This window comes from Catharus ustulatus, chromosome 12, assembly GCF_009819885.2.
Source record: "Catharus ustulatus isolate bCatUst1 chromosome 12, bCatUst1.pri.v2, whole genome shotgun sequence".
NCBI lineage: Eukaryota > Metazoa > Chordata > Aves > Passeriformes > Turdidae > Catharus > Catharus ustulatus.
In genome coordinates this window covers 15,310,721-15,321,826 of record NC_046232.1, presented here as the reverse complement: position 1 = coordinate 15,321,826, position 11,106 = coordinate 15,310,721, and the positions used below count along the sequence as shown (strand labels likewise).

General features: G+C 43.9%; 1 protein-coding gene across 1 annotated transcript in view; it reads right to left on the bottom strand.

Annotated features, from left to right (window-relative positions):
• Nucleotides 1-1,344: 1,344 nt before the first annotated feature.
• Nucleotides 1,345-11,106, bottom strand: part of SLCO3A1 (solute carrier organic anion transporter family member 3A1) — a 135,409-nt gene continuing 125,647 nt past the window's right edge. The window contains exon 10 of the mRNA XM_033070607.1: nt 1,345-10,331. Coding sequence (XP_032926498.1) covers nt 9,952-10,331 — 380 coding nt within the window. The 3' untranslated portion in view covers nt 1,345-9,951. The remainder of the gene's footprint in view (nt 10,332-11,106) is intronic.

Sequence of the window (11,106 nt, the reverse complement as noted above, 5' to 3'; positions counted from 1 at the left end):
CTCCCAGTCTCAAAACATTACCTTTACCCGGTGTAATACCTTCTAGGTGACATAAAGGTTAATAGTCTGCATCCACAACAGAATTCAGCTCGGTAAATACCCAATTAACCAGATTCTGTCAGAGGCAAAAATGAAAGGTCTAGGATGGCTAAAGAAATGCTGAAATGCTGGGTGTGATGTGTGCTGGTGTGTCACCCTGTGGGGGACAGTGGGGACCTGCCAGGAATGGCCCAGGGGAGCAAGCAGGAGTGATCCTTTCAGAGGGAGCTTGCACAGACCTCACCACTACCAGGAGCTGGGCTGAGAAAAAGCATTGAAGTGGAAGAAATAAAAAGATTATTCACTGTCAACATTTAACAAAACATTTTTCTATTTTTTTCCCAGACTTCCTCCTGAACTATTCTCCAAAACTCCTGTTATTGGAAAGTGAATGCAAAGCAACAGTGGTTGGATTCAACTTGTGTGCAACAAAATTGGGTGGGTTTTTTTTCTTTTTTTTTTTTCTTCTGACTTTTAATCTTTGTTTTGCTCACTGCCTTTCAGAAGAGGGAATTGGAACAGGAAAGGATAAAAAATGGAACAAACAAGGAATAAGCGAATATTCAACTCAGTTGGAATGCAATTGCCTCATTTAGCATCATTTTGCAGAAGCTCAGGAGAAAACTTCCCTTTGATACACCAGATTTGAAGCATTTAAAAACAATGGGTCAAAGAAGTGATTACTTTTATTCTGGCCAGTACAGCAGCTGGAACAAGAGGAAGTGTGTGTCACTGAATGCTCAGGAGTGTGTCACCCTCTGGCCTGATCCCAGGGCAGCAGGAGCACTGATGGAGATGGAGAAGCTTCTGCAGCTGCAGGGCTCAGGGTGCATGGCAGGGCTCAGCCACTTCCCTCAGCTGCTGCTATTTCAGCTAAAAGCTCTGGGTTTTTTTCCCTCCACAGCTGAACTGACACAAAGAGTGTGACATTCATCACCATCCAGCATTTCCCTGCTCAAATCATGTTCCCTCTGAGCTCCTCCTCATTTCAGTGTCTTCCAGGTGTTCAAGTTCCTCTGTTCTGCAAGAATTTAGGATGCCCTTGTTCTCTCTTTCCTTTCTCCATTCATCCAACTTCATTTTGCCCTTCCCCAAACCCTGCCTTACCTTCTCTGCCACAACCCCTGCACATGCACAGAACACACATTCACCCCCACTCTCCTTTCTAGCAAACTTTCAACATCACCATCAGAACCTCCAACCTGAACTCTCAGCCCTGCTTTTAACAGAGGCAGAGAACTTTCTGGAACAGTCAGAGCACCAGCTGACCTGGGAGAACCCAAGAGATCATCCAGTAAGACAGGACAAGAATGAAAATAGTGTTTTTAATATCATTTACAGCAAACTTACAGTATGTATTTCACATCACATATTTCTAAACTGCTCATCTGGAAAATATAAGCTGCAAAAATACAGAACACAGTACTCAAAATATATCGAGCATGTGGCTTCTCTTTTTTTTTTTTATTTTTAAAGTCAATTGTACAGTGAAACATTTTCCTTTTCCAAACCAGGTTTTGGTTTATTTTGGAAGTACTGCTAAACATCTGAAAAATTACCAGCAATCAAATTACCAGCACAGTTCAAAGACCTTTCTGAGGACCACTTTTCCTTGGGCACTGCAGAACAGTAACCCCAGCCCAAGAAGGGGCAGTGGCACGTGGGCTCATCCAGGTCCCACACAGTGCTCCAGACCATTTGTGGAGATGTTCTGTGCAGGAACACAACCCACAAATGCTGCTCTGCCCAGCTGAAGGACAGCAATGGTATGAGGGACAAACATGGACTGGTGTGGTACAGAGAGGTAAATACTCCTCCAGTGCTGTGGACCCTGCACAGGGCTCTGCAGTGAGTTTCAACCAAAGGTGTGACAAACTGCATGGGGTGGTCTTGTTCTCCAAGACAATCAGTGTGGAAGCACTCTCCATGCACTGATGGAGGATGACATCCACACACCAGCTGCAAACACTTGTCAGAGAATCCCTGAGCTTCTGAAGCCTGGAGAAACTCCTACCAACAACCCAGTTAAGAGATGCATCAGGGTTTGGAGGGCATGGAGACATGGCAGGCCTGCCTCCTGAAAATGTATTCTTTTCTTTATTTACACTTTGGAGAAAGAGAAGGATGGATAAGGGAGTGGATTAAGGAACAATGTAGCTTCCTAATATTCTTACCAAGCCCTCCAATCTCTGCCAGAGGCACAGAGGAGCTAGCTGCTCAAGAACAGAACTTCTTTCCCAATCTACTTTGAATTTTGAGTTTGCTCATCTGTAGCTGCCACTAAGGACTCTCAGGGGTGGGGAATAACCAGGTTACACAGGCAGGACATGTGCTGCTGGTTGACCTCTGCAGCAGGAAAACAAGCAAAGAGAGATCAGCCACTGAAACCTTGATGCTTCACTGTGAATGAGGCATGGCCAAGGACTGGCTGGGCAGTCTCTTCTGCTCACACACCACACCAAGAGCTGCCCTCCTCCTGCCTGTGCAAACTGCCCCACTCCCTCCCCTCTGATTTCAGATGGTGCTCGTGTCTCACCTGCACAGGGCAAAAGGAATTTTAAAATAGCCTTACTGCAAACATGCCCATCTAATGCCATTTATGCATTGCTAGCTCACACGACTCCAAATGTCCCTGTGCCTGGAATGTGATATGAGTACATACAGCAGGGGAAAAAAAAAAACCAACATTTCTGCAGACTGCATTTGACTTGTATCAAAATCCTAACGAACACCACATTTATTGTACTTTATTTACATGGTAGTCACGTATAATATAATACAATACAGCGTTCCATTTGCAGTGGTAGGCACTATGGGTTTTAAAATGTCACAGCTCTTCCCCTGCTCCATCCCACCCCCTCCTCCCTAGAGATGTGGCACCAAGAGCTCCCTGTTGTGCGGTCCCAGCGCTGCTCCAGTTTCCCTCTGGACCTGCTCTGGGGTGGCTCCTTCCCCAAAGCAGGTGAGGGAAGCTGCTCCCATGTGCTAGCGTGGAGACGCCAAAACTTTGGTGGTCACAGACCACTGGCAGCCCTTAGCACTTGTCACTGGCAGCCTCCTCACCATGTTTTGCACCAAAACACTGTGAAGGCAACGTGGGGCTGTAGCTGAGCTAAGCCCCGAGCACAGGGAATAGGCCACCCGTGATCACAGAGCACCGTTTGGTCCTGCTGCAGCCAGGCTTTAGGGAAACGGCTGTGAGTCTCCAAGAGGGATCATCCTCATCCTCTGACCTGGCAGGAAGAGTCACAGGTGAAGAACAGGGGTCGTTTCTTCCTTTCAAGTTCACAGTTAGAGTTGTGAGGCACCAAAAACTGCACTGCTTGCACCGAGGGGTAAATGCACCGGTGTTTGTGCGATGCCGTACTGCAAGAGCAAACGGGTTTGGGGGCTCAGACACCCATGGCAGGGAAAGATGCCTTTTGCTACCCCACCCATGGGCAATTCATTTGGGAAGAACTAAGATATGTTAGGCCACATGCAACTCTCTTGATGCTCGAGAGGTTTCTGCTTCCGATCCAAGAGCTGTGCAAACATCGCAAATAAAATTTGTACCACCTGCTTCACCTCAATACCAATTTGGTTTTGTCTAGGTTCATACCCTTCTGGTGTTTGCTCTCAGCAATTACTCAAATGAGTGTTTTAACCAGTAGGAATAGTGGGAGAGGCTGAGAATTTCAAGCATTTGTCAGAGAATATTCCTGGAAAGTGGACTGGGTTGGAAGCCAGCACTTTGGCTGTCCTGGAGCACTGTGTGTCCAGCAGTGCTCAGCCCACTGGCACTGAGCGAGGATCCTCTTACTCAATTCCTAATCACAGACTTCTGAACTAAATACTCCTACTGGTGAGAAAATTCCAGCCCAGGGAACTCAGGGAGCAGAAATATGCCCTGTGAGTTTTATGTCCATCCAGAACAACCCCCCTTGAATTACAAGAAAGCTTTTCCAGCTTCTCCAGACCACAGATGATATGCAGAAACGACCTTGCAAATACTCTGGAGGCATTTTCTTGGTTTTCTCAGCAATTTGCAAGGAAGAAAAAAAGGGAAAATTCATGTATGAAGTTGCTATAAATTATTTGCTGAGTTGTAGCTGACAAGTTTCTTATTGCTTTCTGCCATATGCAGACACCAACTTTGTGTAGAACAACTCCAGCACTACAAACTGTTCAGGGTATGACAAATCTCTTCCTTCTCAGGGCTGGACATCCTGCTCTGCCACACTTAATCTGAATAAAGTGAGAGAAACATCACAAACTCACCCCGTCCCAAAGACCCCATCCCTGGGGTCACTTCATTCATCAAACAAATACAGATTGAAGCAAGCAAAACAACATAAACACTACAAATGGATTTCTCTGTCCACACAGCTTCTCCTGAATTCTCTGTGTCCATTTGGGGCCAAGAGATGCTCAGAGCCAAGCAGCCAAGGCAAGACTGAAGCTGAAAGAAAAGCAGTCCATGTTCACAGGAAACATCAGTATTGCTTCTGGGCAGGCACAGCTTCCTTCTGCTCCCCTGAATTCAGGGAACAGACAATGGCTGAAGATTTTACTTGGCATCACTAGTTAATAAAGAAGTACCTCATGTCTAAGAACTGCTGAAAGGCCATTTTTCACCAAAGCAATTGTATTAAGACTTAGATTGGCTAGAAATGTCAATGGAATGATAGAAAACATCATTTGCAGCCTAGAAGTTATAGATTTAGGGGATATAAGCAGAACAAACTAGAACATTTTGAACATATGTAAAACTAAGTGAGACCTGCTGGCATCCCAGGCAAATTTAAATGCCTCTCGGTAACTCTGGATGCCTTGGTATGGCCAAGCTGTGCTTTGCCATCAGGGAAGGAAGAACTGTGGCTAGAGAAAGGAAGAAAACAGTGGAAGTTTGGAAGAAAACACACACAAACATGGGTCTGGTGGAGGTAGGGCTCTCCAGGGGCACAGAAGGGTGGATAATCCCTTTAGAGTGGCTCAGTTACAATGTCCTTTCCTCCTTGGATCAGTCTCAATCATCAGATAAGCTGAATTCATGGCTGAATCTGGCTCACACCAAAGGTTCCCATCTTAATAAACTGCTGCTATATTCTCACCAGTTGTATCTTGGCTGCCAACAAAACAGGTGAGTCACAGCAGCAGTGTGGGATGCCGGGAGAGGTGAATCCAGATTTAGGTAAAAAAAGCCAGAACCCTTATTGCAAATGAGAGCAGGTCAGGATTATTGCTTGTAACCAGGGGTGCTCTGCCCTGTGCACAGGAAGCTTGTGAGCTTTGCACATATTAATCAGATCTTGAGAGAGAACAACAACAAACCTGCTCCTGTCTGCAAACACAGTTCACATGAAATTAGGGGGATAGATGAGCACGGCTGCATTTAAAGGCAGAGCAGGAGTAAGTCTGGAAACCCTTGTGAATAAAAAACCAAAGCTGTTATCACATCAGTCCAGTGAAGCATTTGCATGTGTCTTTTATACTGACAATTCCCCACACCACCTGCCAAGAATAAAGCAAACATCACACCAAGAATGTCAAAGTCTGAAGAAAATACCAAGCCAAACACACCCAGCTGTGACAAACTCTCACATGGCAGCAACAGCTGTGGCTGACTTGGGGGCTAAAGCTTCACAGTGCTGGTGGGCTTCAGGCTCTTGTGGGTTGGCTGTGGAGTGAAACTGCTGGTTGTGAAAGGGAGTTGGGAGTTGCCTTTCTCTGTCCCAGGACCTCATTTAGTGAGAAAAAACGTGAGTCTGTCTGAGACACAAAGGTGAACTTTAAGCACATTTCCTCCTCTGTAACGTGATGAACGCCAAACTCTGATGGGTATAGGAGGGGGTCCAAATCACAGTCACTCCCTTAATTTTTATTTTTTTTTTTGCAAGGAAAAAGAAGTCAATGCATCTCAGCCATTTGGAAATACTCCAATCACTTTCCAGATGTCTGCAGACCATCAGTTCAATTTGGAAGCATTTTGAAGCGTAGCTCAGTCAGATAATGGAAGCTAATCCCTCTCTGCATCTTTCCCTTCTCACCTTCTGAGCAAGGTGAGACCTCAGCACGATTAACAGCAGCAGCACCCAGGAGTTTAGTGCATCTCACAGGGAAATGGCAGAGGGAGGTCCCTGTGAGCTGAACTGCCAAGAGTGGAAGGCTTGTGATATTCAAGTGATAATTCAAGTGATGGACTTTTCAGTCTCACTCTACATCCAAGATGTGCTGGGCAAAGTCAGAAAAATGGATGATTTCTATATGTATTAAAAGAAGTTTCTGGAAATGCATCACCTTATTAACAAGGATGCAAAGAAAACGATTCCAGTGTCATCTGCAGCAGTTTTAGATTGGGGTTCCCTTTTGATTCCACTGGGGCTATTCCAGAGTGGGATCTGTGCAAGGGAAAGGAAACCCCAACCTGAAGTCATGCAAGGCAACTGGTCAATCCCAGAGAGACTGCAGAATCTCAAGGAGTTTGTTTTTCCAAGCATCCCATTCCTTAGCAGACAGCCACGTGGAGTACACAGTGTTTGGAAAAGCCAAAAGAACATTTCTGCTGAGATTGGGGCCTCAACAAACCCCTGAATTTGAAGAAATAATTTCCACCATTGGATCTGGACTGTACAGCTCAGACCATGCCCCTGTTTCTGTTCCTGGGAATGGCATTTTTCTAACTCCATCCTTGTTTTTTTAAGTTTCCTGCATGGTTAAGGCAGTTGCAGGATGGAGGTGAATGCTGACAAGTGAAGCCCATAACGCAGTTTGGGAAGAAGGAGGATGTCTGATGCTCTTCATCTGTTATTCTGTAACAAAAATTGAGTTGCAGGCAAAAATGGTTTGTGGTTCTGAAATCAGAAAAAAAAAAAAAAGCCTGCTGGTGTGGATGAAGGGTTTAGTCTGTGTGTTTTCTTTAAACTAAAGCTCTGTTCTTAAATCTGTACCATAGCACTGGCAGCAAAGCCCTTCACCATGCAGACCTAACCCTGTGAAAAAAAAAAAACGAAAAAAAAAAGAGGGGGATGGGGAAAAAGCTTTTCAAAAGTTCCATTATCAAAAGAAAATAACAATCATGTAGGATTTTCAATTTACAGCTTAAAAATAATGTAACCCCATTCAACTGCATCTCCCACACATACTAAGAGAAGAGATCAAATGAAAAAAGTAAAGAAAAACAAAAATGAAAATGTTATGTGCCCAGGAATCCTGTTTCTATAACACTGGTCAAGGGGGACTTTTGACTGTACCAACAAAGCACAGCTCATGAACACTGGGAGTTTGTTTTACATCATATCAATCAGCATGCTATTCTCCTTCACCTTGGTCTTTCAGAGGGGAAAATCATGAAATGTAAAAGGGGTTATGAAATTTCAAGCAATCAGGCTTTTATAAAGGTTCCATTCTGTGACATTTGTGTTCGAGTCTGAAAGTGTGTGTATAATATAAAAATTATGAGCTAACATTTGGAAAGACAGCAGTCTAAGTAATAAATCTGCAGAATGAAGAGAACTGTACAGAATGATTTCAGAGGCTTATACTTGACAATTATATATATTTGATGAGACAGTTATGCACCCTGTGCCTTTTTGGAATTAATTGTTTTATGGATGCAGTATCTCTATTTTAGCAGATAGGATATACTAAACCAATGTAATGGTCTAAAAAGCATCATTTACCACCCAATGTAACAATGGCACTGCATAGCTTAATATTTTTTCCTTCAACTCCTTCATCAATTGAGTGATTCTTAACATGGCTGAAACCCAAGAATTAATTATCTGCAGTTACAATATTTGTTGAATATTTGGCACGATAGAGTTTATTTGATACACCCTTTTTCCTGCCCTTATTGTTGCTGAACATGTAATTCTGTGCACAAGTTGCAAACACACATGAAAAGTTGGTCAAGTGGAAGTTTGATACCCCACACCCATGTTGCAAAGCCTGGATAAGATCAAAGTCTGCTAAAAAGGTGTTGAACATGAGTGACAAGTTACCAACCCTCTGTAATTGTGCCAGCTCTGGGGTGTCCACTGCAGCAATGGACTTGGGGAAGGTCAGCCCCTCTGCCACCTGCATGGAAGTGACATCCAGCATTTGACTCAACATGCCAGGTTACTCCTCTAAGCATCCTCAAGTTCACAACAGCTTCGAAATTCACACAAAAAAAGGAACTTTTAATTATGATGCTAACCCTTAAAGCCCTTCTGACATTTAGTCCATCGGAAACAAGTCTGGTTCCTGGGGAAAAACTCATCAAATGCCACCAATTTGCATTGCTTCTCAGCAGGAATGTTTTAGAAAACAAAAATATGCATACAAAATAAGTCTGACCCCCATGCTTCTCATAATCAGATGAAAGTTTCCCCACGGTGTTTGCAGGTTTAGGTAAGACTGAACTGCAAGAGCCAAGCCAAATCTGCTCCTGCATGGAAGCTTTGTGGGGAGCTGAATGGAAATTTGAGTTGCTCAATGCTGGCCAGCCTCTGCTCCCATAACCCAGCCTTCCAGAGGAACACTATTCCCACATGTACAAACAAAATGCGGCGTCCAGGAGAGATTATTTCATCTTTCTCACATGGCTTCCCACTGAAAGTCAGTGGAATTTCTCAGGTGAAAAATAAAATAACAATTGTGAGGGTTGAAGGATTAAGGTCAGTATTTCTCTCATCTTGTGTACACACACACACACACACACACACACATACACACACACACACTTTAAAGAAAACATCCACCACACAATTTCTAGATTGCAAATTATATATATATATCTTTAAAAACTGGAGAGAACATAAACAGCCTCTCCACATATATATGTATTCACTGAGTCACATAGAATATGAAAAAACTATATTATGTAAATCGTCATTTTATCTATAATTCTCCAACAGACAATTGTTTTTATAGAGACACAGTGCATTCATTCTCTTTTTCAAAAACATATTATGTGTCTTCATTGGCTTGGTAGCATATTAGAATGAAGGCGTATGGATAAAAAATGCAGAGGATTAAACAAACCCCTTGAGTCACATTACGTTTGGGTGAATTAAACAGGATCCTTTACCCAAACTAGCATAAATAAATCCTCCTCATGGAAAAGTGTCAGCGATTTAAGGGTTAACATAGATTTGAAAATAATTTCAAAAAAACCATCTTATTAAAGGACTACACAGATAAGTATTTGGAACTCATCCCCCTTTAAAAATGACAGCACGTTTGGCAAGTGTGAGCAAATGTCTTGAACTCCACTGGGTTTGAGATCTGAGCACAGTTATTCACAGACAGCCACGAAGCTGCAATCTGTGAATAAGCCTGGGCTGGAAGGACTTGGATACCCCTGACAGCATTGCTCGCCACTGGGAAGGTTTCCAGCAGCTTTCAAGGTATTTATTGTGGACTCGTGGCTGGTGACAGAGTGTGACTGGTGGAGGGACTCCAGCACCGCTCCCTCTTTGCCATCGCAGCAGGGTGGAGCAGCACCCAGCCTGGCCAGCCCTGCAGGGCTCCACACACCCCATCCCAGCTGGGACAAACCTATTGCTGTTATCACCCTGCTGTTATCACCCTGCTGTTATCAGCTTGCTGTTATCACCCTGCTGTTATCAGCTTGCTTTCTCTGTGCCCATTTCTCCGGTGAACCTCTGCAGATGCCCTCCTTGGAAGCTCGTACTGTCACCAAAGGGGCTGGTACCCAACCACAAGGGCTCCCCCCTTTCTCCATCACCCTGCAGGATGTCACAAATGATCCCATTAAAAGATGCTGTTCTCAAGAATCCTGGCTGGGTCTGACTTCGAGAAAAAGACAAAAGTTTCCTGTGTTGCTGTTGCTGTTTTGCAGTTGTTTCTTCTTTCATTCGTGCTCTCTCCTTGTTTTTATTAAAAAGGACCCTTGTATTATTAATATAGTTCACCCTTCCACAGTCACTATAAAACAGACTCCATATTTTCACACCACTCATGATCTTCAAGGTTATAGATAAATTTTGTCCTATGTGGTTGATTTTGGGGCACCGAGTCCCGCCCCAGATTGTCTAGGGTGAGAGTAGAGGCAAAAAACTCACTAGTGCTGAGACCACCTTCATGGTTCTTGATGTATCTTTTATAGTTTTTCCTCAAGCACTGCCAGGTGGTTGTGTACAGGATGAATGCAAAGGACTTGAGGGCAATAGCAATGCTGACATACAGGTATCTGTAGACCACGTTGTCATACAGTGCACAGGCTCCTTGCTCGCCACAGAACGTGCTCCAGAACAGACACGTGGAGTCAATCCCGGCCCCGAAGATCAGCGGAGGTGGGATAAAACCTGCCAAAATAAGGGAGACAAATCATGCTTTTATGATCCCTGTGATAAAGAGAGAGGATGTGACTGCAGTGAGTAGAAAGAGGGTACTTTATCAAGGTTAATAGTCCCAGCTGCAGGCTGTGATTCTAATTTTTGAAGTTCGAAATTAACCTGAATGAAGTTTGTGGATGAGCTTTTAGCTTGGACTTAACGTCTACGGAAGAGATTCCTGCTGATATCAAGATGCAGCGAGGATTTTATTCAAGTTTGAGTGGCTTTTATTAAGTTCCTTGTTTGCCTAATGAGACTAAGTAGAGGTGTAAATGAAAGAGGAGGAGGACAGCCTTGCAGCTCTAGAAACTGGCAATTCTGCACTTTAGGGTGTTCACCTGAAGGATCTCACAGCATTCCAGTTCAGCACCTAAAATCAGCCTTGGCACTGAGATCCAGTTTTGGACTGTACCCTGACATAGCAAAAGGGTTTCTCTGGATCTAAGGAAAAGATACAGTGGCCTCTAATAGATGTCAAAGATGCCATCTGAAAAGAAGTGAAAATTTCAGAGTGCCATTAAATGAAATATCACAGCAGGATTCTCCCACAGCCACTGCAGCTAACCACCGATGAGTGTTTCTCAATCATAGTTTGCAGCAGAGCTGCAATCTTAAAGCAGAGTAATCACTCCAATCTCATTTAAGTAATAAAGGAAATGTTTTTCTTCTCTACTTTCCCCCATCCTACAGGGACTCTGCAGCAAGCCCCCATTTCCCATTAGCCTGACAGTGATTAGGACGGCCA